Below are 24209 nucleotides of genomic sequence, written 5' to 3' on the forward strand. Positions count from 1 at the left end.
CATAAGCATCGCTATTTCTGTTGCTCATTCTCATCCTTGTTTGACAAACACTAGACAAAACACATCTGATACCGATAAATAAATCAGAAAATCAAGAATGGTGTTGTATCAATCTGGTGATAACCTCAGGTGATTTGTGCTAACTTTATCCTGCTCCACCACAGCTCAACGGCGCGGCTGTGCCTCTGCTCCCCAGTTTGCCTTGGGATATAAAAATGCTTTGAGAACCTTTTCATTTCGAACAACGATACAGAAATTGGAATTGACTAGAAATAAATCTTCAATTATACTAATAAATACTAAGATGCAGAACCCCTCCTTATGCATATATTTGGATTAAAGGTCCCATTTCTCCTTCTCCTGCCTCGTTCTGTGCTCAGGCCATCAATTAGGTGACTCGTCACCAGAAGTGCTGCTCTATCTGTTGCAAAGATTGGCAGACAGGCAGCAAAGAAGAACAGAAGGGTACAAAGAGTCACCGTGAACCACACTGAGGAGTGGGGGTTTGGCCACCTCGTCCATGCAGATCCTGCGTACTGCAGGATACCAGCTCTTCCCTGCTTCAAAAAAAACCTTGGGTCCAGGGATCCCCTGCCATCTGCGGTGTAGGAACAGTTAATGCGCTGAGGTCAGTAGGAGCCTGTTCTGAATATAAATGTGAGCTGTGGAAAAAGGCAGGCTCTCAGCATCTGCAGCTGGGTACTTCCCAGCGTGGCCGATGCTTGACCCACTTTTGTGCTTCGGTTCCCCATCTACAAAATAGGGAATTATAAATTTTTTGAAAACGTTAGTTAAATGTTGTGTGGCTTCCAGAAGGTAATGAGGAGAAATACAATTAAAAAATAATAAAAGATTACCCAAGTGCTTTATTTTCTCTACAACAGGCCTCCTTGGTAGCTTCCTGCTGCCTGTTAAAGCCTGATTCTGATATTACTGAATTTTGGAATGCTCGAGTGTATAAATACGAGTGTGTTCCACCTGTTTGCTGTCCCCAGCCCCCACCCAACCTTAGCGGGCACCAGTGTCCTGCAGACACAGCTTTGCTGTCTCTAAAAACTCTTCCCTGCCCATGGTGAGAGCCACCTCTCCATGCAGGACCTGGTGTGGTCCACCTGACCCTCACAACTAATGTCCTGTCCTGCTGCATCCCTCAGAAACAGGACGTGAAGCTGAGATGTTCCCAACAGAGGAGCAAGTTCTACTGCAGGCTTAAGAATTTTTCCAGTGTGTTTCTTGGGACTGCTGCCTGGAGGCAGTCCTGCAGGGAACGTGGCCGTGTGGCCTCTGCAAGCCTAGGGCAGAGTTGACAGCACCCGAACCACCTTTACTTTTGTTTCTCCTTCCTTGCAATGAGAAGTCAGTTCTGTGAAACTGGTGTGCAGTGACCCAGCCAGAGCTTGTTGCACGAGAGATGCTAATAGATGGACACTTTGCAGGGAAGCCTCTGTCTCCGTGCTTTCTCCGTGTACTATTCCTGACAGGCCTTAAACGGGACCAGTACAGTCCAATATCTTACAAGAATTCCATGGTCATTGAGCCAGCGTCTGTCTTTGGGCAACTGAATCGAGCTCATGGGCTCTGAAACTCCGTCCCAGTCGGTTCTGTTCTGTCTGTACTTGGGCCTTGAGAAGTATATTGGTCAACATTTTTTAAACTGTCAGGTCGGAAGAGGAAGCAAAAGGCTTGGTTGTTTGTCCTTCCCCTCTCGTCCCGCTGCCTGATCAGCGGTGCGGTGGGGCTTGAGCAGGCTCCCACCACCAGCTCAGCCGTGATGGGGATGGCTGGGATGGGCAGGAGGTGGCCGTGCCCCTCCACCCTGCCAAAGTCCAGCAGCACTGAAGGAAAACTGGCTCTTTTGCGCTCTTTCCTACGGGTAGAGAGCCGTGTCCCCCCTGCATCCTGCTCTGCCCACTTGTCCCTGGGCCTGGTGCAGGAACGCAGGGATTGAAGGTGTTTTCTGCACTTGGTGCCTCGCTTGACATTGCGTTCGAATCCCATCAGCACAAAACATCCAGCCCGACTTCCATCTAAGCCTCTGTGCCTGCTATTTCCAGCGAGCTGGTTTGAAATCTTCGGAAACGCTTTGCTTAAAGGAAAACCCTGATTCAGAGGCTCTGCTGGGATTCTCTGGAGTCTGGATCAGAGAACCCACCATAAGCTTGGAAAAGGAGGAATGTCTTTACTCCCTGCCTGAGGTAGCCACAAGTGGCATACGGTTCCCCACAGATTCATCTGGATCTCAAGAAACCCAGCAGTTCCGATAGCTGTGCTCTGTACCGGGCAGAGGCTGCTTGGAAACCTGGTTTCTTCCTGGTCTCTTCTCATGTTAGGACACCATCTGCCATGCCAGGGTCCTGAGTGCTTTGCGTCTGCTTTCCCTGCTGCCAGCGGTTTGTGTTCCTGGGCTCCTGGCCAGCTCTGATATAATGCAGGTGTCACCTGGATCGATCTGCTGGGAAAAAGAGCAAAACTATGAAAAAGGGCCATGAGAAGCTTTACTTGGGACCTCCTCACTTTGCTTGGAGCTGCCTTTAGGCTCTCACCCTTAGTCCCTGCACATCCCTTCGCAATGGGGTGTCCCTAGTCCTCTTCAGCCAAAAAGAACGTGACTCAGGGAGGGTGGACATGACCTGCCCAGCTTCAAACAGTTACAGGGCTGGGTAGGTCTCACCCCACCCCTCCATTAGCAGTTCATTCATCACTATCGATTGATTCTCTAGCAGGTGAATAATATGTGATGACATGGCCCCAAACAGCCCTGAACACATTGTGGGGCAAATAGGCTTGATAAATAGTAGCGAGTTTATTCGTACTTACACGGTAGATTAAATGTACTAAAGATAATTGTGCCACACACCCATTCCCCTGGCTAGCAAAGAAAAGCGTGTTTCTCAATGCGTCTGCAAGCGGCATTGTCTTTGCCCTTTGTGCAAACATCGAGGTGAGCGTGAGCACACCCGAGCTTTCAGCTGCTGATAGTAGGAAGAGGTGTGACTGCCTCTTGTAGTCTTCCTAGTGTGGTGAGATGGAAAGCATCCCTACCTGAAATATGTCTGTCTGAGGGGTAATGGGAGAGGAGCGTACAGGAGGACCTTAATGCTCAGCTTAAGGTTTAGACCATGCAAGAACGTTTCAGAACCATCTGAATCCCTTCTCAGGAGCTGGTCCGAGGTCCCTTCCAGAGGCTTGGGGGCAGCAGTGGCACTTGTGAAGAGCCACGCGAGGCCAGTTGCTTCTCCTCTGCCTCTTCACGCCAGGTTGGACTCTGACTCCTGGAGAAGCAGGAACTTCTTTAAACTCTAATGATCAACGATGCAGCGTGGGGCCACAGAGCAAAGTCAACATCATAAAGTTACAACTCCAAAACAGTGGAAGGCTCCAAAAATGTGATGACATGGCAAAAAAATAGGAGATTTAAAAGGGCAATTTTTGGTTTCCGGTGCTGTCTGGTTCTGAGGCACCGCGGAGGTTTCTAACAGACTCTGGGTGATGGCCTCATCCTCCACCTAGAAGAAGAAAGTCTGTAAGGAGGAGCAGAGCTCTTGTATAAAGGGCATATATCAGCAAGGAGGGTTGTGGTCTGTGGTCATTAAAAAAATGAAAATATGGAAAAGGCTATTGAAATGACCTAACAGAGCCTGAGAGCCCGTCCTGCAATCTGGGAGGTGTTCTGAGGTGGGGAGGGATGTCAGGGTCCTGAATGAGAGATCAGCCTGGGACAGACAGCTGGAAGACCCAGAGATTTGTACTGTTGATATGCAGCAGGAATTCGTTAGACAAAGGACGTCTCTCAGCCCAATGTGGAGAATCAGAAAAGCAGAAGAAGGTCTGACTGGCCTCAGGAAAGAGAATGGGGAAACCTGTGGAGCTTAAAGAGAGGCTGAGACTTGGCAGGGTTGAGGATGGGGGAAGATCCCTGGCAGTGTTCAAGGCCAGGTTGGATGGGGCTTTGGGCAACCTGGGCTAGTGGAGGGTGTCCCTGCCCATGGCAGGGGTGGGACTGGGTGGGCTGTGAGGTCCCTCCCAACCCAAACCAGGCTGGGATTCTCTGATCTGTGATCAGCTCCCAAATACAAGCTGCAGATGCACAAGAGGGGAGGAGCCGATTGCTGCTGCCATGTTCCCGCAGAGGAGTATCTCCCCGAGAAGCTGGACAGCACAGCGCTAGACGGCCATCGGAGCAGGAACGGTTCATGGGGTGCTGGTGCAGAAAGAACCGTGGGCCACAAAAAGGGCGATTGCTGGGAAAGAACAGCTACAGGCAGTGGAAGAGGGAGGGTTGCCAGTCTGGGTTGCCACGAGGTTCTTACAAAGTAAATGAAGTGTGTGAGTGCTTAACGTGCTGGCATCGTACCTGTACGCAAAGTCTTACGAACAACAGCAGAGGAACTAAAGAAATACGTTCGCAGGGAACGTTTTCCACAAGGGGAAACGTAGGCTATCACCGGCCGACAAAGATCACTTTTCACTTGCCGTGGCAGAGAGCGCAGCGTGTTTGTGTGCGTTTCTGTCACGTGCTCTGGGCTTTATCTCGGGATTTACGCCGAGCAAACAAAATGGTAAATTTTACTCAGAGGATGTGAAAGCAAATGAACATCTGTTGACAAAGCTTGCTACGGGAGAAGAGGAAAGGCTGGGGCTGTCGCCAACCTGCGTGTTCCAGGGTACAGGGGGGATTACAAAGCCCCTTAGGGATGGAGAGGGACGTGCAAGCCGCGTCCGGCTGGCAAAGCAGACGTGTCAAGGGGAGTTGGTATCATCTCATGCTGAGATGCTGTGACGGGATGTGGTATATATATCTGATATATTTCAACACTAGGAGCCCAGCAAAAACAAATCGGGTAAGTTTTGTCCTGTGATTTGTGGCATGTGTCTACTTGCACAAAGTGTCCTTAAAACACTGCTATTTGGTAAATATGCCTTTTGGAAAAGGAAGGTGTTTATATGCATCCGATTATTTTTTAACATATCTGGGAAAGAACTGATTGCTGTTGATGAGAATATTTCTCAAAGCTGCAACCTCCGGATCTAGATGATCCAAATATGAGACGGGGAGGTGAGTGAGGCAGGACAGGACAGGATGGCCCGTTTTGGTGACACCACGGTGACCACGCGGCTGGCCTGAGGTGTGGAGGGCTCCCTGGGACCAAACTTTGGCACATCCATACTTTAAAGTAGTTTTGTTTGGGGGCAAGGTGAATGCAGCAGCAATATGAGGGTGAGGATGCTGCAGACTCAGAGCAGGACCCAGTCAGAAGTAAGCGTAGGACTGAGGAGGGCAGAGCTGGACCCCCAAAATGGGCATTCTTACCCCCCGACTGGCTTCGAGGAGGATTGCCCAGCAGCCTGTGCAATGGCTCTGGGACCCCGTGCTTGAAAGAAAGGGGTTGGCAAGAGGTTCTGGACGTGTATGGCTTGGAAGAGGCAAGAGAGATCCCCTGCTCGTGGACATCTGAGGCATGACCTGGTACGCTGTGGAAAGCCCGTCTAGCACGCAGGATGCTTGTGAAGCTGTAAAGCCCACCTCAGCCGCGGGGTGTCCTGCATCCCTCCCACGTGCTGCTCCCTCCCTCCTCACCCACAACAGCCTCTCCTGGCCAGACTGGCTGGTAGCTCCTGCTTTATGGGACCAGGTTTCCCAAGGTCAGCTGAGTTTGCCTGAAAATCCAAGTGATTTTTGCCCTTTGGTAATGAGGGCTGGCTCCCAGCCAGGATCTCTGTCCTAGAGTTCAAAGAGCTGGAGAGGTTTGTGCAAGCCCTGAGTGGGTGGGGTGGCTGTGGAACACGCTATAAAGAAGCATTAGGGAGCTGAACAAACAATGCAAGTTGGAGCAGAGGAAGAAGAAGCGATATGGGAGAACTTCACATCCGCTCCGTTCTGGTGACTGGGGCCAACCGGGGAATCGGCCTGGGGCTCGTCCAGCATTTCCTGGGGATGCCGAACCCACCCGAGTGGGTGTTTGCGGCTTGTCGGGACCCCAAGGGACAGCGAGCGCAGGTGAGGCTGGGCTGGGACGCGGTGGGGTGTGCTGGGGGACGGGAGCGCTCGGTGCCAGGGCAGCGGGTTGGAGCGGGGAGGGGGTTTGCAAAGGGGCTGGAGCTGCAGCCGGGCACCTGCAGCACAGGGCAGCCGTGTTGGGACAGCTGTGGGACCAGCTGTGCGCGGGATGTGCAGAGGGGACAGTGGCACGTGGTGCGTGCGGGAGGCACGGAGCACGGTCCCACGGGAGCAGGGCAGGCAGAGCAGGGTGCTGGGCACGAGGAGGCGGTGCAGGGAGGGAGCCAGAGCCTGAGCCTCTGCGCAGCCCCTCCTGCCTCTCCGTGCCCACGCGGTCCCCTCTCTTGCAGGAGTTACAGAATTTGGCCTCCAAGCACCCCAACCTGGTCATCGTCCCACTCGGTAGGTGCCCTGAGCTGGGGGTCCCTCGGCCCGGTTCCCCTTTCTGCCAGGCATGCCGACCCCCCGCAGTCCTGGGAGTGCCCTGGTGCTGTGCACACCTTGGCAGCCCAGTGCTGGGAGGGAGATGTGCTGACACGGGATACTGGGTGCTGCCATCCCTGGGGGGACGCAGAGGGCTCCAAGCCACCATGGCGATGCGGACACTGACCTCCCCTGTGCTGGCTCTGCAGAAGTCACCGACCCCGCCAGCATCAAGGCGGCTGCAGCCAGAGTCGGGGAGCAGCTGGGGGGCTCGGGGCTGAACCTCCTCATCAACAATGCTGGAATTGCAAAGGCAAACTCACTTGATAATGAGACGCTGGAGGACATGACCCAGGTTTACACCACCAACACAGTTGCACCCCTGCTGCTGGGCCAGGTGAGACCCTCACCCAAGATGGGCTGTCCCAGGGTGCAAAGGGCTGGTGGGAGAGGGTCCTGCCTCCGCTCCGGTGCCCGACGGGCTCTGGAAACGTCTGTTCATGGAGCTGCGGGCTGGAGCTCAGGGGCTGGAGCCTGGTGGGCTGTGGCACGGTAAGAGGAGGGAGGATGTTCATGGTGTTGGTGCCCAACGTTGCCCGTCGTGTAAGGAGCTGGTCCTCTCTGCTGTGCTACCTCCATGCACACCCCTATCTCCTCTCCTCTCCCCTCCTCCGCTCGCAGGCGTTCCTGCCCCTGCTGAAGAAGGCTGCCCAGGGGAGCCCGGGCTCAGCACTGAGCTGCAGCAAGGCGGCCATTGTCAACATGTCCAGCTCTGCGGGCTCCATTGAGGATGTCTATTTATGGCATTTTGGACATGTTGTTTCATACCGCTGCAGCAAGGTACTGCCACACCGCGCTGAGCGTGAGCCTAGACATTTTCCTCTCTGAATGTTCTCGCACACCTTCCAACATCCCCACGGTCCCTGCACCTCTCTGTGCTGTGATTGAGCTCCCGTCAGTCACTGGGTCCCTCTCACGGCACGTTCCTCTGCCTGGCCCTGGGTCCCACGTCAGAGGGATGTGTCAGAACGGGACCTCGGCTGGGCTGGGCATGTCTGGGATAGTGCAGCAGCAACGTGTGCCCCGGGGAGCTAGCTCCACCTGCCCTGCCCTGTCCCCCTCCGCACATGTCCCCTCACAGCCGCCCTTCCCCTCCCGCCGCCATCCCTGCCCGGTCTCCCCGCAGGCTGCTCTGAACATGCTGACCAAGTGCCAGTCCCTGGGGTACCGGGAGCACGGCGTCCTCTGCGTTGCTCTGCACCCCGGCTGGGTGCAAACCGACATGGGGGGCTCAGGATCACAGAAGGTAAGAGAGCTTCTGGCCAAGGTCTGGAAGAACCTTTTTATTTGGGAAAGCAAAGCTTGCTGTGGGTTGGACAGTCTCAGACTTGCTGGGCTCTGGGGAAGCTCTTTGGCAGATACCCTGAGCTGGAGGCACATGAGGGAAGGAGATGAGAGACGGAAAAACTCTTCTTGCCCTGTGCTGGCCTCTCCTTGCTCACTCCAGAGAGCCCCAAGCCCTGAGCAGTGATCTGCTCCAGGGCAGACCTTAGCCAGGCCTTCGACACACGGCTGTGTTTCTCCTTCTGCCCCCGCAGCCCCCCGTGACAGTGGATGAGAGCGTGCGAGGGATGCTGAAAGTGCTCTCCTCCCTCTCTGAGAAGGAGACTGGGACCTTCCTGGACTGGGAGGGGAAGGTCGTGCCCTGGTGAGATGTCAGCCCAGGATCCTGACTGCAGGTTGCGTTGCTGCCGCACCAAGTTGTGCCTGCGTCTTAATAAATTTGGTCTGTGAACAATAAGTAGCACTGAGCCTTCCTTTTAACTAACATTGTGAGAGTCTTCTCTAGTGCTTTGAGACAACTTCTCAGAACTGTTTCTCAATGTAATTGAGAATGGTCTGAACGTCTGATCTCCTCTGACTGGGGGCCTGGTGTTCACCCTGGTACGGCTTTTTCCCTGGGCACAGAGGGGCTCATCCCACAGCTCTCCCTCTGACTGGGAGATGCATCAGCCCCCCCCCCCCGCGAACCCTTTCTTGCTCCTCGTTGGCTCCTCTATCACATATGTCAGGAAGCCATCACCATCACCTCCGGGAACCTCCTGGGTTGCTGATGCCCTGCTGTGTTGTCCCTCTGGCAGGTATCAGGGTGGTTAAAATACCCCATGACGACCAGGACCACTACAATGACACCCATCCCAGTCTTCCCCTTAATCCTGACCCATCAGCTCCCATTTGGCTCATCACCATCCCCAGGCAGAGCTCCGTGCACTCCCGCTGCTCTCTCCCCCACAAAGGGGTCACTGAGCCGCACCAGTACCCCAGGACTGAGGATGCTGCTGTGCGCGTTGGTCTCCAAGCCTTGTCCATGTCCCAGGAACTGGAATGCCGCTGTGTGTGCAGCCCCACACCAGCGGTGGTGGCACAGCCTCTCCAGATGGAACCAATGAGCTGACCAGCACATCTGGAGTGCACAAGGTGAGACCCCGTCTGGGGACCCCCCCTGTGGCTCCCAATTCCCCCCCCCCCCCCGATTCTTCTTGGGGAGTGGACAGTGAGGTGGGGATAGCACCCCACAACACCCACCACACCTCCCTCTTGTAGGGCAAAACCTGGCAGGATCTGGGGGAGGCTAAGGGGGGGTTGGGGGAGCCCTTGCAGTCCCTCTGTGACATGGTCTGGGGTCACAGTGGGACATTCCACACAGGACAGAGCTGGAGGCCCTTGGGTGAAGTCAGAGAAGGAGGTGGAGATTGTGGAGGAGATGTTTCCTTCTCACCCTCCTGCCACAGGAGTTAACCCAGAGGGGCGGGGGGGAGAAAAGATGGAAAACCTGCGGCCAGATGCGTTTCCAACGCTCAAGAATCTCACCTCTGGTGGTGCGGCTTGCAGGACTGATTTTCTGAATGTTGTAGACAATATTAGCTATGAAAGTAGCTGTGGAAATGTGGGGGCCTTTTGGGGAGGACTGGGCAGGGCTGACGGGTATAACAAGAGCCCTGTCTGATCATCCCTTCCTGGCTCAGGACCGGTTTGGCAGCCAGGACTCACGGGTCCTCTTCCTGAGGACCTTCCTCTGCCCCTGCCTTGCTGCCCACTCCCCAGGTGGAAGCCCCTGGCACCAAGGGCCACTGCTTGCCTTGCAGAGGGGACTGCCCACCCCGAGCTCCCACGCATGGTGGCTGCGAGGAGTTGAGGGTTGATGGTGGTCCCTGCAGGGGAGACACCTGGGGATCCCCTGAGCCTCCAAGCCCTCTGTGGACACCATCCTCTCACTGGTGCAGACATCTATTCCACATCTTCTGTCATGTGGAGCACCTTACATGTTCTTAACTGGGGTGGCAATATGTTTAATCTCACTTGTCATCTTCTTGGGTAAGAGTGTGCTGAAGGGTTGTGAGCTTGCTGACTTGGAGTGTGACGCGTCTTTTGCTTGCTTTCCAGAGATCCTTATGATTTGGGACAGCGTGTCTGAACGCATTAGACAGTACTTGGCACAGGATAGGGTGGGTCTTGCATCCTGTTCCTCCCCTCGTGAACCCCTGAGAGCGTGCCTTGCCCGGACAATGCCGTGCCATCGAGTGCCATCGCTTCCCCGCTCTGAAAGCAGAAACAGTCTCCTGGCAGGACACAACTGTGTGTTGACACGTGTGGCACAGACCAGCTTCTCTGGCACCTGAGATAAAAATGAAAGCCCAGATAAAGTAGAAGAAAGTGTTAAGCACTTTCTGGGTCTTCTCTCACCTCTGCTGCCAGAATGGGAAGACCATTCCCTGGTGCCTCCTCAAAGGTTTATCCCTGTTGCTGGAAACCCCTCTGATTATATCCAGGGAATGTTGGCTCTGCTGTCACTTTTCCCAATAGCTTTCTTGAGCAGAGCAGAGGAGAAAGAGCAAAAAAGACCTGGAGTATGTGCTTTCTCTCCAAAGCTTCCTCAGTGTCTCATCTTGGCCTTTGTAGGCTCGGGGTGGGCAAGGCACAAGGCAGCATCCCCATGCTCTGACAGCTCACTGGTGAGTGTCTTCCTCTCCAGGATACTTAAAATTGTTCCTTCTTTTCACCCCCACTTGTTCTCAGGGTGTTCAACTGTTAGGAATCGGGACGTTCTATGTTCTTAAAGACTACACGTGCATTGTGAACGACGAGGTTTCGATTGTTCGGAGACCCATGTTTCATATGTCCAAGGTGGTTGCAGATGAATGCAACCTCGGCTACAGTGAAGATGATGTTCCTGGTAAGAAGATGGATTTAAACCTTTGCTTGCTCTTGCATATGCTAACCGCTGTTAAGGCATGACTGAATGCCTAAAGATGTCCTGAGAACAACCTCGGCTTCTTCAAGCTGAACAGGCCACCAAGGAGCAATTTCTGAAAGACCCCTTGGGTGTCCTTTTTTAGTGATACGCCTTCAGCTACAGGATCTCCTCTTTAATTGCTCTCACACTTGGCTCCATATCATTCATGGTTATGCAACGTTAGGACTACTGCTTTCAGACTGTAATTATTTGAGCTGCTTTTTCTAATGGAACTGAGATAAAGCTCATGCCCCGCCTTTATGGCACCATCTACCTACTCATAAGAGCAAAGGCCAGAATTCCTGCTGACTCTTACAGGCTCCTTCTAGAGCAAAGTGGATACAAGTCACTTGTAGACAGACCAGAACCAAAGACGAGGACAAGAGTTTATGGAAGGACTGGTGGATGGCCAGATCTCCCGTGATTTCTGACCAGTGCAGCTGCTGTGTGATATGAATAATGCTGTGGGGCAGGAAGAGCTTGGGTGTGTGTTTGGAGGGGTTCTTCTCTTTGTTCCTCTTTTTCTGTTCTCTAGCTGATGTGAGAGTCATCCCTCTGAGGTGTGAGGAGCTCTCCGTCTGTGCCCAGCTACCTTTTACAACGGTGCAATGTTGTGTATATGAGACCGCAACATCATTATTTCGAGCCATCTCTAAAAGGCAGGACACGGACTTTGTCTTCAAGGCCATCGGCATTCTTTCCATACGAAACAGGGAAGTCACTATGAGATTTTTTGATTACTTTCTCCTGGCTGTGGATGGCTCTGGAAAGCTGCCGGAAGCCCTTCTCAGTGTAAGTCCCTGTACTACACCTCATCCTTCTGGACACCTGTCAAAGGATGAGTGAACTGATTTCTGGCAGCCTGTGAGGACCCTCCCGGTCGTGGGGGCGGTCATGGTCGAGAGCAGTGCCAACTCTGCAGTGTCCTGCTCTCCTATGCAGGGGTCTAACTGATATAGGAGAATCCAGGAAGAGTGACCTAGACTTAGATCAAGGCTCTACCTAGCCCAGCATCCCACCATCTGTCCTAGAAATGATGATGGTGAGGCTTTGGTGGGTTCAAAAGTAGATGTTGTCTAGAGAAATAGTCCAAGACCCCTCACAGAAAGCCAAGGTTTAGTTTCCCTGCATTTTAACAGCCATGGGGTGATCTTACTGCTTTTGAATCAACTTCTTGGACCACATTTGGGATGCTGGGGCAGCAGGCAAAGCAGCTTTAGTTCCCCATGTTCCTGTTGTGCAGCTTGCGTGGGGCAACACATGGCAGTGTTATTGCTCCCTGTCAACTCTGATCTGTGCAGCTTCTACCCGAAAAGCTGAGGGGCTCAGATTAGCCAAAGAAAACTTTGTTATAGGATGTCCAAGTGGCTGTGTCTTCTCTGAGCAGAAGAAAGACTTTATAAGCAAGGTAAACATGTCCCTGGAATGCTCTCACATATCTCTGTCTCTGTTTCAGACCCCAGGGATGAGACATCTGGTGGTATCAGGCAGAGAAAGTCCTGATTTTCACCTGGGTCCTGGTGGTGTCTTTGTGTTGCCACAGTACGTTCACTTGTCATTGGTTGAGGAACTCAGGCAACTTAAGGTTTCCCCTGATTCATCTCTTTCTTCTGAGTGCAATTTCAAAATGGAAAGATCCCAGAATTTCCTGCACATGGATTATACAGGAAAACTGTCCCTGAGTGGGTACCAGATTCACACAAGTCCTATGTTTGTGATATAGCCATGCCTTTGGTGAGACTTGAGGGCCCCAAGTGCCCCTAAATGCCTGCTTCCCAAGTCCCTGGGGGACAGCAGGAGTGATTTCCCCTCCTGTGCTTGAGTGAGGTTCTTCAGAGCTCTGACCTGAGCCTGGGGCTGCTCAGTAGTGTCCTTAATGGTCCTGGGGATGGTGGTTGTGCATTACAGATGCCCTGACACGAGCCTGAGAGGGTCTGCAAGAGATCTGCAGGGCAGAGTTAGAATTCAAACCAACCTTGGCCAGTTGGGTAAAGAGAGTAGTCTGTTCTCCATGTCCATGAACAGGAAGAGGAGAGGAGAGATGGTCTTCAGTGAGGGTGTCAATTTTTTTGGAGTTAGGATTGGGAAGCCCCGGAGCAGACTGACAGCACCTCTCGTGTGCTCCCAAGCCATGAAGGTCTTGATTGCGTCACTCTGTTTCCTAACAGAGCTCTCAAGGATGTTGCATAGTCTGCTTTGGAAAGCAGGAGCCTTGAGAGAGCTTCTCAAATCTCCCCATGACTGCATTGTTAATGGAAGATGCAAAGGGAATGTGGTGACCCTTTTTTCAATCTGGCGTCTTCTCATTTCCAGGTTTGATTTTACACTTCCTCCAAAGAAAAAAGCCCTGGAATGTCCCTCTGTAGGACCTCCGACAGCCACAGAAGACAGGGAGGAGGAGGAAGAGAAGGAGGAGAAGAAGGAGGAAGAAGAGGGCGATAAGCAAATTGAGACTGATGGTAACGTCACATCTGACTTGAGAGACGGGGGGTGGGCACGGGTGCTTGTGTGTGGGTGTTCCTTTAGTCCTCAGCAGTAGGTGGTTGAAGACAAGGACAAAACGTGGTGCCCTGGGAGGGAAGGCTGCATCTCTTGTGCCTCGCTCTACACAGTGAAGCTCAAGTCACCCACTATGGAAGAAGAGCTCATGGCAACACAGGGCTCTGTACCTGCTATATATTGTGAGCTGCTCCTTGTCTTGGGAAGCTCTGCCTTGAGGTGCCAAGGGTAGAGAGGTCTACATCTCCCACAGATCCTGTGCACTTGTGTTCAAGTGCAACTTGAACTGCACTGTGCACTTGAATGTGGGGAGAAAAATTATCTGGAGATGCCTTTCAAAAGGCTGCTAAGCTGTGCCAAAGGCCTCCTAGAGAGCGAGACCTCTTTGAGATGATGGCATCAAAGGAACTGGACTGTTTTATCAGGTGCTGGAACTGATCTGCCTGTCATTCTTGTTAAATAGCCCCAAAGATGCTTTCTGAAGAGTCTTCCCCTTGTATAGTTCCAGAGCGTCCTCCTACTGAATGTCTCCCTTCTCGAGGAAGCCAGTCCCAGTTTCCATCCACTCCATCTGTCCTGAAGAAAGGAAAGGCAGGGAAAGGCAAAGGCAAAGGAAGAAGGTCACGTGGCAGGTGAGGCTTGTGGAGAAATGGATGAGGGGGACCGTGTGCTCTTGGATTTCTTAAATGAGTCGTTCCCCTGGTAGGCAGTGTTGGTATTGAATCTGAAGGATTGCTCAGATTTGTCACGGTGACTGATGTTTGTGTCAAGAATTACTCCAGAAGCAGAGGAAACTCTTCTCTTTCCTTTTTGATGTCTATGAACCTCCTCTTATTTCCGTGTAGATGATGCTGCTTTTCAAAGAAAAATGAAATTCAGAACATCCTCCCCCAGCAAGACAGAGCAGTGTCTGTGTTCACTGCTTTCTACCTTCGATTTAGCCAACTGGAAGTCTCTGATTTAACTCCAGATCTCATGGGGGAATGTGGTGTGGTGTGTGTTGTCTGGCTGTTCTGGTTTTTGGCTGGGATACAGTTAATTTTCACAAGAAGCTGGGAGGGGACACAGCCAGGACAGCTGACCCAAACTAGCCAAAGGGATATTCCATACCATATGACATCATGCTCAGTATATAAAGAGGGGTGCTGGCCAGGGAGGAGGGATCACTGCTTGGGGACGGGCTGGGCATTGGGTTCTGCAGATTGCCTTGTGTATCACCCGCTTGGTATATTCTTTTATTAGCATTGGTGTTATTTCCCTCTCCCTTTGCTGTCCCAGTAACCTGTCCTTATCCCAACCCACAAATTTTACCTTTTTCTTGCCATTCTCCTCCCCATCCCACCGGGGGCGAGTGAGCGGCCGCGTGGTGCTCAGCTGCCGGCTGGGGCTGAACCACGACAGTCCTTTTTGGCACCCAACATGGAGCACAAAGGGTTGAGATAACGACATATCTGACCCAAGCATGTTAAAATAAATTTGTTATACGCATTTATTAAATTAGTGAAATAGTCGCTGGTCACAATGGCTGTGGTATGTAAACCCGTACTTGCTGTATGTATTGCTTACGGTGCTGTTCATCACCTCTGGGAGAGGGGTCAGGACTCTCATTTGTGCTGTACTGTGTAATATCGACTGGTGATATGATAACATCACAGATCACACAGCGGGCTCGAATAGGAAACCCCAGTTGCCCAGGAATTCTGGAATTGATCACAGACTGGCCAGAAGGCAAAGATCTCGGAATGTCGCCAGAGGAGGAGGTGACACGCACTGAAGAGGCCCCAGCGTATGATAAAGTGCCAGAAAATGAGAAGCCATATGCCCTGTTCACTGATGGGTCCTGTCGCATTGTGGGAAAGCATCGGAGGTGGAGGGCTGCTCTACGGAGTCCTGCACGAGGAGCTGCAGAAGCTGCTGAAGGAGAAGGTGAATCGAGCCAGTTTGCAGAGATGAAAGCCATCCAGCTGGCTTTAGACATTGCTGAACAAGAACAGTGGTGGATGCTCCACCTCTCTACTGACTCATGGATGGTGGCCAATGCCCTCTGGGGATGGTTACAGCAGTGGAAGTGGAGCAACTGGCAGTGCAGAGGCAAACCCATCTGGGCTGCTGAATTATGGCAAGATATTGCTGCCCAGCTAGAGAAGCTGGTTGTAAAAGTACGTCACGTAGACGCCCACATACCCAAGAGTTGGGCAACTGAGGAAGGTCAGAACAACCAGCAGGTGGATCAGGCTGCCACGGTTGAAGTGGCTCAGGTGGATCTGGACTGGCAGCGTAAGGGTGAATTATTTATAGTTCATTGGGTTCATGACACCTCAGGCTATCAAGGAAGAGATGCAACACAGAGATGGGCTCGTGATTGAGGTGTGGACTTGACCACGGATGCTATTGCACGGGTTATCCATGAATGTGAAACTTGTGCTGTGATCAAGCAAGCCAAGCGGGTGAAGCCTCTGTGGTATGGAGTTCAACAGCTGAAAACTAAACCTGGGGAGGCCTGGCAGATTGACTATATTGTACTCCCACAAACCCGCCAAGGCAAGCACCATGTGCTTACAATGGTGGAAGCAACTACCGGCTGGCTGGAAACCTATCCCGTGCCCCATGCCACCGCCCGGAACACTATCCTGGGTCTTGAAAAGCAAGTCCTGTGGTGACATGGTGCCCCAGAAAGAACTGAGTCAGATAACAGGACTCATTTCCGTAACAAGCTCATAGACCCCTGGGCCAAAGAGCATGGCATTGAGTGGGTGTATCACAGCCCTTACCATGCACCAGCCTCTGGGAAAATCAAACGATACGATGGACTGCTAAAGACTACCCTGAGAGCAATGCGTGGTGGGACCCTCAAACACTGGGATGCACATTTAGCAAAGGCCTCCTGGTTAGTCAACAGCAGGTGGTTTGCCAATCGAGCTAGCCCTGCCCAATCCAACCTGTTACGCGCTGTAGAAGGGGATACAGTCCCCGTAGCGAGCATGAAGAATACATCGGGGAAGACAGTTTGGGCTACTCCTGCCCAGGCAAAGGCAAACCCGTCCCTGGGATTGCTTTTGGTCAAGGACCTGGGTGTACTTGGTGGGTGATGTGGAAGGATGGGCAAGTACCTCAAGGGAATTTGATTGTGGGTGAGAATAGGCAAGGATTTAATTTGTATGATGTTAATTGCTACATAACCCTGCCATCACTACTACAATTGCTATATGCCGTATCAATGGCATTACAGTAAGAACGACCCAAATTAATGAAGGCTGAACTTTGATGAAACTGAGCAAAGTGCAGTGACGATAGAACTAGAACTGACTTCAGCAATCCACACCCAGCAACATCCTCGAATCTTCAACCCGCAGACCGTGAGCATGGACCACACCAGATGATACACTCGCCACGAGCTCCGGATGCGGCTGCACCAATCCAGCAGCACGCACCATCGCTCCTGCCCTGAGAGACGGTTATGAGAGATGGAGCCCAATGTCATGGACTAAATGAACTCAAGGGACATTTTAGAGGGATGGCCCATAGGCTAAGGGAATGATATCTGTGTGTACATATATATATCTCTCTCAAAGACAGGAAAAGTGGTGGTGATTAATTGGAAAGTGTAGGATCTGGGCATGACATAGGTGGTATAGAATAAGGGGTGGATAATATCCTGGGTTTTGGCTGGGATAGAGTTGATTTTCACGAGAAGCTGGGAGGGGACACAGCTAGGACAGCTGACCCAAACTAGCCAAAGGGGTGTTCCATACCATATGACGTCATGCTCAGTATATAAGGGGGTGGGGGTGCTGGCCAGGGAGGAGGGATCAGGGAGGGGCTGGGCATCGGGTTCTGAGCAGTGAGCAAATTGCCTTGAGTATCACCCGCTTCGTATATTCTGTTATTAGTATTGCTGTTATTTTTCCTCTTCCTTTGCTGTCCTTATCCCAATCCATGAGTTTTACCTTTGTCTTCCAATTCTCCTCCCCATCCTACCGGGGGGAGAGGACCAAGCGAGCAGCCGCGTGGTGCTTAGTTGCCACGCTGCTGGCACAGGAGGAGTGCCAAAGACAGCTAATTGTCAGCATTGCTTTTCTCCCTCAAGCACTTCCTCCTTCTCCTGCACTGGGTGCCCCCAAACCACAGATTTTGGTGTGTGACCACCACAGTGCAGTTGGCAGGAGGAGGCTCATGGTGCCTCCAGACTCCGGTTATTGCAAAACTCACTGTTGTTCTCTTTGTTCCCTCAAGATGGTGACCACATGTTGCTGTTACAGCTCATGTGAGTGCTACAACTCAATGTTTTCTTCCTCCACTGTTGACACGAAACCAAGTAGCCAAATACATCTACATCTCCAGCAGAACTGCCGTCTGCTGCAGAGGCTGGCACTCATGAGCACAGGATGGAGAACAGCCTCATCCCGTACTCACGTTAGCTCACCCTCTTGGGTATTTTCAGCTTTCTGCCAAGAATTCAGGAGAAGTCCTTGGTGGTGGTGAAGGACAGCGAGCACCAGCAAACTCTCGGTGTCAGACCTCAAACCACACTTCCCGTTTTCAGAAAGGAGAAGAGGACATCTCCATCGCACCAGGAAACCAGTCCGCAGGTCAGAGTCTGGATCAGCTCCGGCAGGGGCTGAAACGGGATGCGGGTGGAAGTCCTAGGGGATGCTGGACCAGGTCATTGAGAGCTGCTGGTGCCCTCAGGGCCTCCAGCTCCTCCAACCAAGCCATCTTTGTGGCTAGGTGATGTGCTGACCTGCTGAACACCACTGGAGGATTTCATCTCATGGTTCCTGCTCTGAAAAACAGCAATTCCCTCCCCTCATCTACCTCATCATGAGTGATGTCAGCATGAGAACATGGGGCCAATGTGGAACTGATGTCCCCCTGACCCAGAGGGCTGTGTTGGGGTGACTCTTGTTCATTTCAGGGGGGGTTTAGAGGGTGGAGCAGATCATGCTGGAGGGCTGCACAGACCTTGTAGCCACTGGCATCTCCACTGCTCAACGTTCGGAGCAGCCTCCTAAAACTTGTCCTCTGGTGCCAATGCAGGCTAGGTGGTCTCATGAAACATTGACAGAGATTTGGCCACACTCACCACTGCCACCGATTGGGAAAGAGGAGAGGACTGCTCCCTTCCTGCACAGAGCCATGGTGAAGAAGAAGCTGGAGAGTCCACAGTGTCTATGCAAAGTGAACACATCCACCAACCTCAGCCCAAGAAACTTGAGCAGCAGCTGCTGTCTGAGGCAAAAAAGACTCCAACTCCTGAGCTCTGGGGCTGGGTATGGCATCTTCTGCTTCCCCATGAGACCCCAGTGCCAGGCAGCCCCAAGCTGCCTCCAAGTTGAAGGCAGAGGGAGGCAGGAGGGTCTCAGCCAGAAGGTGAGAGAGACCTTTCCCTTGCTGTTGCAGCCAGCTTTCCGTGCGAGCAAACTACACCCTGCAACTCTTGGAGACTTACCACATGCGTCAGGGAGAGTGGAGCAGGAGAGTAGAGCTGAATCGGCAGAGGAACTACGAAGAGAATCAGTTATTATGGTAAATCCCTCCGGCTACGGATGGTGTCTCCCCATCCCTTGCAGTGCCCTTCCCTCCGCAACCAGGACTCCTCAGGGGAAGGGGGTCTCTCACTGGCACCCCTCATGGGAGGGCAGCAGGCACCTGCCATCCAAGGGCCAACTGTGGGGCACCCCAGTAGAATTTCTAGGTGGGACCAGAAAGTTGTGGGTGGCCAAAGAGCGATGGATCCCTCTAGTGCTTTCCAACTAAACACCGAGATGCCTTGCCCTGTGGGTTGATGCCTGTTTGGTCCAAAGTCTCATCCTTTGCCCGACCCGCCGCCAGGGTGACTGCCTGCACATGGGACCTTGTTGTTGCCTTGGGCGTGAGGTCCCATGTCCCATCATAGAAAGTATGGAGATACCAGAGGAAGCAGATCCCATAACATCCAGCCTGAACTAAGCCTGTACTGTTTTTGCGCCCTCCTCCCTGTGCAATAAAACCAAACTGTTCTTCCTTAACGCCGCAGCATTGGGCAGCAGATGACTCTCCGGGATCCAAGGGAAAGGTATCTGGACTTCTGGCAGAACAGAGGACACGTGAATATGATGGAGAAGTCTGTAAACATGGTCCTGAGCCCTCCCAGGGATGGGAGGCCGCCCTGTCTCCGTCTCTTCTGTATACCTATTAAATCCTGTCTCCACCTGTCTTCTGGGTGGCTGCGCTCCCTCTTCCTTGCTGGTGTGCGGGGCTAGGATGGGCTCTTGGTGCTGTGTACGTATCCACGGGGCACGTGTGGCGCTGGGGGCTCCAGGCTGAGCAGAGATGCCCATGGGGGCTCTGGGACTCGCCATGGGGCTGATGGAGTGGGGTGGGGTGAGGGACCCGATGGGCACGTGGGGGCCCTGAGGTCCATGCAAGGCTTGGGGGCACCAGGGATCACTCACTGCACACACTGTGGTGCATGGAGGGATGGGGAGGAGGTGGCAGTGGGATGGTACCCAGGGGGCTGGGGCCTGCCTGGGAACGTGGAATGAGGAGCTCTGACCCCGACTGAGTCCTTCCCTCTCTGCCCAACCTGTGTCAGGGCCAGAAACAGCAGAAGCAGCTCTGGAGTCACCAAAGCACCCTTTTGGAGGCGTAAAATTGGGGGGCACATGGAGAGGATTCTTTCATCAATAATGAATACACAGGTGGTGTTTTAATATATGAATGAAGAACACAGGACCCTCAACCGTGCCCTCCACCTCGGCAGAGTGGGACCTACACAGGGTGGTCCCAACACAGGGCGCATGGGACCATTTCGATGTCCCTGTTTGGGCACCTGGGGTGTTTTGGGAGCCTGTGAGCATCAGCAGGGGAGAAAAAGGCAGGAGCAGGATGGCTCTGGGAGAGCAAACTCCCCATCCTCGCCAGGGTGAGGCCCCTTCGGCGTGCCCAAGGGAGGAGAAAGCTCTGGTGGGGGGTGAAGGAAGAGGGGATCAGACTGGCATTGGATCCATCTCTCTTGGCCAATTTCAACCCCAGGCCATCTCATACCACCTGCTCACGTCTCTGTGGCACAGACCCAGTCATAAAGAGGCTAGAAGGACAGAAAATGAGGTTTCCTCTGCAAACCAGGCAGGAGCAAAAGGCCTCGAGGAGGAAAGTGTAGGCAGCACTGACCAACACACCCCATCAACTGGGCTACCAGAGGGCAAAAATGGGATGCAGGAGGATTAAAAGTGTCACAGAAGCAGCTGGAAACGTGGGTTTGGGTGAAAACCAAGGGCTGAAAGGCAGACCCCGCTGTCAGCACAAACCCTGGAGACATGAGCTTGGAGGATGAAGACCCCAAACCGAGGAGCCCTGCAAGGCTGAGCCCAATCAAGAGGCTCAGCCCAACCACGCTGCCTGCCCTGGGCTCCCCTGTGCCTGAGCGATGCTGCCGGGGAAAGATTTCTCTGCCAGGGAAGGGTTTCTCTGCAGGGACCATGGCCAGGCAGGGAGGTGACAGAGGGGCCCTGGGGATGTTGGATGAGGGGCTCTGGGGACACCCCGGGTTACCTGGACCTCCCTGCACAGGGCCTTCCCACAGCATCACTCAGCTCCCCGTGGAGATCCTCGCACCATTTGTTGTATTTTAAACTGAATTGCCGCAAACTTGTTGTGTCACACACTTACAATGCTATGAAGTCACTTAATTACGCACCTCTTGTATAACTTAGACGTAGCTGAAACTATTATAACCCTAAATTTGCTGTATTACAGCGTGATGCCCCTGCTGCACGATGCCCCCCCAGCACGATATCCCCTCGACAGCGCTGTCCTTTGCACCTCGGTCCCCAGGTGCCATCCAAGCACCGCCAGCGTTTTGCACAATTTAGGGCCCCGTTCCAGATTGCCGAGGCTCCGAGCAGCAGCATCCAAGTCTGTTTGTAGCCGCCTTAATAAAATAGCACGGGGTTTTTGTTCGCCAGGGAAGGGGACGGTGCAGGCGCTCTCCTCCCCGTGGTCCCGGCGTGTGGCAGGATGTCTTCTTCTGCTGTGATCGTATAGTGGTCAGTACTCTGCGTTGTGGCCGCAGCAACCTCGGTTCGAATCCGAGTCACAGCAACACTTTTGCCAACAGCCCGGTGCACGGAAAAAGCCGGGCTGGAGAGTTGGTTTGCAAAGACGCCGTGCCCCGGGGAGGGAGCACACGCTCTCAGCAACCGCACTCACGCCTACAGCCGTTTCCCAACCTGTAGTCACTGCGCAGGGTGTCTCCGGTGGGACTGCAGTGACAGCTTCCCCGTGCCCTGGGAAAGCGCTCCAGCTTCTCCATTTTCCAGGCAAAGCTTGAGAATTTAGAGGAAATCACCCAGTTTCCCCCCTTTCCCTCGCCCTTCCTCCCAGTTCTGCAAACGGGGGACCAGAAGACGCGGTGGCCGCCCTGCAGAGTGAGAGGAGGTGGGAGGCAGCAGCTTGCTGTCCCTGGGCTCAGCTCCCTGCTCCTGCCCTCCAGGCTAGGAAGGATCTGCCACAGTGCCCACTGAAGAAGAAGAAGGAAGATCAAGCTGATGAAACCTCGCTGCTGGCTCTCCCAGCTCCTGGGGAACAGAATTTCTGCTGCAGCACCTCCAGGAAAGCTTTCATGGCCGAGGCAAAACCCATCCAGGCGCTGAGGGATGACCCTGACACACTGTGGGTCTGGGATCCAGAGGTCTCCTGGGCACCAGGAGGCAGGTGGAGATCTCTGGGGGGGCACCAGGAGGTGTTTCAGCTTGAAGGAAGCCTTTTAAACTGTTGCCTTTACTCTTCAGGAACCTTCAGACACCCTGTTTGCTTGGTCTTGGTGCCCTCTCCTGACAGCTGTGCAGAACTCACCCTGGATGGCAGCTTTCAAAAAAGAAACGAAAACGAACTGCGTAAGGTATCGCGCAGGTCGCACTCGGGGCTCAGCTGGTGAAGAAGACACCACCCAAGCAGCGGGTCTCAATTTATTCACCGCTGTGGGGGCAGCTGAAGGTAGCGGAGGGCTGCCAGCACTCGGGCGGATTGGCTCGGGTGTCCGCAGGGCTTGTGCTTGGGCAGGGCAGAGGGAGGCTTTTTTATTGCACAAAATAAAGTCTTTTTCTTTCATACCTTATCCATAGCAAGAAATGGAGAGCAAAAATCGTTTTGCCTTTACCTTTAGGATTTGCAGTTGATAGGGTACTACTTGCCCAACTTCACACTCCTCCGATCTTCATTTACACTTTTACTAAAAAACCACATATTTCTTTACTCAGAGAAAGCTCAGAAAGCATTTTCCCCTTCTAAAGATAATACAGAAAGAAGACAAACATCTACAGAAGTTGTCCTTTAGCAGCAGCAATACCTGTCCCACTTTTACACCGCTGAGAAGCAGAAACATAAGGAAATACATACTTTATCCATCCCATCCCTCTTTTTTTCCTCCCAGAAAGTCAGTTTGGGGTACAAGGCCATTAAGCTCAGCTGAAGAATTACGTACTGTGTTTGAGTAACTGATGTATGTTCAGGCTGAAAAATGTCAACATCCCAAAGGGGATATTTTTCATCCAAAATTACTCAATTTGCTGTTAAAAGAGTTTCTATTTTGCAAAAATTACCTGAAGTGCATATATAAACACACACGGTGCAATTCAGGGTTGGCTGAAGAAGTGTGGTGGCCCCACGGGTCGCTGCAGCCTCTGCTCTCGCGTGAGCCACCTTCCCTTAAAGCGACGCAAGGCTCTGCTTTGGTCGGAGTGGGTTTGGGACGACGGGCAACAGAATCACAGGATGGTTGAGGTTGGAAGGAACCTCTGAAGATCATCTGGTCCAAACCCCTGCTCAAGCAGGGAGACCCAGACCTGGTTGCCCAGGACAATGTCCAGACAGCTTTTGAATACCTCCAGGGATGGAAACTCTACAACCTCCCTGGGCAACCTGTGCCAGGGCTTGGTCACCCTCACAGTAAAAAAAGTGTCTCTTGATGTTCAGATGGAGCCTCCTGTGTTCAGTTTGTGCCTGTTGCCTCTGGGCATCACTGAGGAGAGCCTGGCTTCCCTCCTAGGAGAGGTGCTCCAGCTTCAGCAGCTTTGTGGGGGTCATCACAGCTTTGTGGGGGTCATCACAGATGAAAAAGCAGGTGCCGGGAAACCAACCTTTGAGGAAACTGCTTGACGACGGTCGGTTGGGGCACCTGAACGCCCTCGGGGGAGGAAGGGACCAGGGGAGGAGACCCGCTCCTGCCCCGGGCTCCTAAAGGATAAAGCCTTCGCCTGAACAGGGGCTTGAACCCTGGACCCTCAGATTAAAAGTCTGATGCTCTCCCAGCTGAGCTATCCAGGCTCCTGCCCGGGGCCTCGGGGGACGCTCCACACGGCCGGCGGGGACCCCACGGCACCGGAGGGACAATGTGGGGACTCGCCTCGGCTCCCCCCACCCCTGCCCGCACCCACCGGGCTCCGCACCCGGGTACCGGCCCCGGCCCGGCCTCCCGCCGCGGGGGGTGTGTGTGTGTCCGTGTGTGTCCGTGTGTGTCCGCGTGTGTCCGTGTGTCCCCGTGTCCGCGTGTCCCCGTGTCCGTGTGTCCCCGTCCCCCCGTCCCGGAGCAGAGGAGCGGCAGCTCGGGGTTCCCCCCCCCGCCCCGGCACCGCTCGGCGCTGTGGCCGCAGGGCCCCCGGCTCGGAGCCGGGTCGCGGCGACGCTTTTGCCGAGAGCCCGGCGCTGGGAACGGACCGGCCGGGCCGGAGAGGCGAGGGAGGCGGCTGCGCTGCCGGTTTGCAAAGCCGCCGTGCCCCGGGAGGGGGCCCCGGGCTCGGGGGGGGCTCCTGGCCGCCCCCCTGCCTGTGCGCTGCCCGTTCCTCCCGCTCTGCGGGCAGGGACCCCTCTGCGCCCGGGAACCCACCCTGCCAGCCCAGCCTCCAGCCCCACGCAGACCCAAAGCAGCTCTCCCCTCCCTGGGAGGAAGGAGAAGACATCTTCCCGTCAGTAGAAGACACTGACTTTTCTGCAGCCAACCCACCCTGCCGAAGGTCT

General features: G+C 53.6%; 1 protein-coding gene and 2 non-coding genes across 5 annotated transcripts; 2 read left to right on the plus strand and 1 right to left on the minus strand.

Moving 5' to 3' along the window:
• The first annotated feature begins 1870 nt into the window (after positions 1–1870).
• On the plus strand, positions 1871–8209 carry LOC104640201 (C-signal). Of its 3 annotated transcripts, XM_075765187.1 has the most exons (6): positions 1873–5998; positions 6349–6400; positions 6631–6818; positions 7103–7261; positions 7608–7727; positions 8020–8209. In XM_075765187.1, the coding sequence occupies exons 1-6, from the start codon at positions 5852–5854 to the stop codon at positions 8131–8133; spliced, it is 780 nt and encodes a 259-aa protein (XP_075621302.1). In that variant the 5' UTR covers positions 1873–5851; the 3' UTR covers positions 8134–8209. The 3 variants fall into 3 exon arrangements, with proteins under 3 accessions (XP_075621301.1, XP_075621302.1, XP_075621303.1); XM_075765186.1 differs by lacking the exon at positions 8020–8209 and having other exon boundaries at positions 1871–5998; positions 7608–7975; XM_075765188.1 differs by lacking the exon at positions 7608–7727.
• Positions 8210–21224: 13015 nt separating this feature from the next.
• On the plus strand, positions 21225–21296 carry TRNAH-GUG (transfer RNA histidin (anticodon GUG)). The gene has a single exon. It is a non-coding gene; the product is annotated as a tRNA-His (tRNA).
• Positions 21297–23446: 2150 nt separating this feature from the next.
• On the minus strand, positions 23447–23519 carry TRNAK-UUU (transfer RNA lysine (anticodon UUU)). Its single transcript has one exon. It is a non-coding gene; the product is annotated as a tRNA-Lys (tRNA).
• Between the last annotated feature and the right edge of the window lie 690 nt (positions 23520–24209).

This window comes from Balearica regulorum, chromosome 13 (assembly GCF_011004875.1).
Source record: "Balearica regulorum gibbericeps isolate bBalReg1 chromosome 13, bBalReg1.pri, whole genome shotgun sequence".
Taxonomy (NCBI): Eukaryota; Metazoa; Chordata; class Aves; order Gruiformes; family Gruidae; genus Balearica; species Balearica regulorum.